The sequence below is a fragment of the Octopus bimaculoides genome, chromosome 11 (genome assembly GCF_001194135.2).
Source record: "Octopus bimaculoides isolate UCB-OBI-ISO-001 chromosome 11, ASM119413v2, whole genome shotgun sequence".
Lineage (NCBI taxonomy): Eukaryota > Metazoa > Mollusca > Cephalopoda > Octopoda > Octopodidae > Octopus > Octopus bimaculoides.
In genome coordinates, this window is record NC_068991.1 from 29261151 (window position 1) to 29263759 (window position 2609).

Genomic DNA, 2609 nt, shown 5'->3' on the forward strand with positions numbered 1-2609 from the left:
ATTTAACTTCTGTTCAGTTGATATCTTCTTTTCAATGATGACAACACCAAAAACTGCTTTTGATGACACCTTCTAGATGTATGAATGGTAACGTGGTAATTTAAAGAATTCGCTCAATAAATTCACTGATATTTAATAGACTTGGCCTCGAATCTTTTGGACTATTCAAATATATCTGACCTTATGTCAGTGTAATTTGATCTTCAACCACTTGACGATGCATAGAGAGCTAAACACCAAAACAGAAAAAATTGCATAAATCAGATGACTTGCCTTTTCGATGACTGTTTGTCTGTCTGTCTGTCCGTCTATCTGTCTGTCTGTCTCTCTCTCTCTCTCTCTCCCCTTCCCTCTTTCTCTCTGTTTACAAGATCGTCTTGAATATTCAAGATAAAAGCATAAACAGTACGATGTGTTAACATTTCTGCTTTTCCCTATGTCACTTCATACAATCCCGTTTTAGAGAGCTCTTGTGGTTAATCATTCCAGTGTTTGCATTGAATTTCAGTGTGTGTGTGCGTGTGCGTGTGTGTGTGTGTGTGCATGTGTGTGTGTGTATGTGTGTGTGTGTGTGTGTATGTGTGTGTGTGTGTGTGTGTGTAAATGCACCCTCACACAGACCCATGCAAATTTAATATTGTTTCATGTTATTTTTGAAAGCCTGCCGAGCCTTTTCATCGCCATGTGATTTTCCTTGTTCACGTAATGTCTGTTTTCATTTATTCATTGACCACTATCGTTCTATTTTAAAATCAGATTAATTTATTTTGTTTCATGCAGTGGATATGTCAGAGTTACATATAGGAAATATTAATGGTGGATAATAGCTTTATATAAATGTAGTGTAGTTTGAATTTTGTGAGGTCTATTGCACCGAAAGTATTGTGTTGTCGAGGCTGGATTTGACAAGTGGTGTTTGTTCTATATCTATTTAATACACTCCCTTATCCTTTTCACCACGAGTGAATGAAATCTCTTACTAGATAATGTTGAGAGAAATTGTCATATATACATATATATGCATATATATAATCAACATTTTGTGCTTAAATATTGCAGATAAAATATAGGTATCTTACCACCGATCGACTTCAGAACTGCCACGGCTAACAATGTCACAGCTGAGGAAGCAATGAGAATTATGATGGTTTTCTTCCGTCCAAATCTGGAACATGGTACAAAATAAGATTATGGTGGTGACCTTGAATGATTAGTTTCATAGATTAGTACACGGAGTAAATAATCTCAGATATCGTAGTCGACCTTTCAGTGATACGTACAATGCAATAAAGAAAAGCAACGACGGAAAGAGAGAGTGAGAAGGAAAAGGAGCGAGATAGAAATAAAGAGAGAGAAGGGTAGGGAGAAGTGAGAGAGAGAGAAAGAGAGAGAGAGAGAGAGAGAGAGATAGAGAGATAGAGAGAGAGAGAGAACTCCAATGGCATATATTTTCGAAAAGAGAAAAGGCAAAGTTGACCTCGGAGGGGTTGGAGTTCAGACCGCGTAGAGCTGGAACAACGATTGCGAAAGGCAGTCCAACCAACTCTTTAACGATTCCACAAGTTTGCCACCTGAAATCATATTCGTTTGTCTTAGGTGAAAGCAAGGCATATTTGATAACACAGTTGAAAATAGACTGTGTTTGGAAAAAAGAGGCAAAATGATGGCAATTGGAACTGCTTTGATCATAGTTAGTTGAACTAAGGTTATTGTGGGATATCCATAATAACAAAAAATACCGTACTTACAACCACCAACTCCTGTTCAATTATCTTCTGCTCAGTATTTCATCTGCGCCAACTATCTGTCTCAGTCTTCTGTCTCTTTCTCTCTCCCCTTTTCTCTCTCTCCTCCCTTCTCTCTATAAAATCGCCCGTTACTTTAATGTACACATCTCATAACACATAAAGCTTCTAGCGAGCCCTGATTATTTGTCACCAGAACGCTCTGTATCATTCAATGTTTTCGCCACCCTATAATCTTCATTAATTTTTAAATTAAGATTTAGAACGTGTGTGTGTGTGTGTGTGTGTGTGTGTGTGTGTGTGTGTGTGTGTGTGTGTGTGTGTGTGTGTGTGTGTGTGTGTGTGTGTGTGTGTGTGTGTGTGTGAGTGTGTGTATGAGTGTGTGTGTGTGTTAAAGGCACTCACACAAATAGAAATATCTATCTATCCATCTATCTATCTATCTCTGTGTGTGTGTGCATGTATATATATATGCGTATGTGAATCAAATATAAAATATTTACGAACAGCATGAATAATTTGTATTGGACGAAACTGGAAGGAAGTTCCATGGATGCTGTGAGGAAATAATTCAAATGACGGTCCCCAGACAAACTACTGGAGGTCAAGTAGAGTCCGAAATATGTCACACTGGTAATCAGCCTGAAATACAGGAAACAAAATAGACATTTGGCTTTTGTTCTTTCTTAAAAATATTATTACGCATAGTATTCAGTCTTTTACTTTACGTTATCAAATATAACCAATGTTGTTTTGTATGTATTTGTGGCGCAGACGCGGATATTTAATAAGAAGTTTTCTTCCCAACCACATGATTCCAGTTTCAGTCTCACTGCGTTACACCTTGAGCAGGTGTCTTCTACT

At 37.6% G+C, this 2609-nt stretch overlaps 1 protein-coding gene across 3 annotated transcripts in view; it reads right to left on the reverse strand.

Moving 5' to 3' along the window:
- LOC106880969 (solute carrier family 22 member 21) overlaps nucleotides 1–2609 on the reverse strand; it is a 147818-nt gene that overhangs the window by 8169 nt on the left and 137040 nt on the right. For all 3 annotated transcript variants that reach the window (XM_052971666.1, XM_052971665.1, XM_014931147.2), the window contains exons 5-6: nucleotides 2253–2387; nucleotides 1080–1165 (exon numbers count right to left, since the gene is read on the reverse strand). In XM_052971666.1, coding sequence (XP_052827626.1) covers nucleotides 1080–1165; nucleotides 2253–2387 — 221 coding nt within the window. The remainder of the gene's footprint in view (nucleotides 1–1079; nucleotides 1166–2252; nucleotides 2388–2609) is intronic.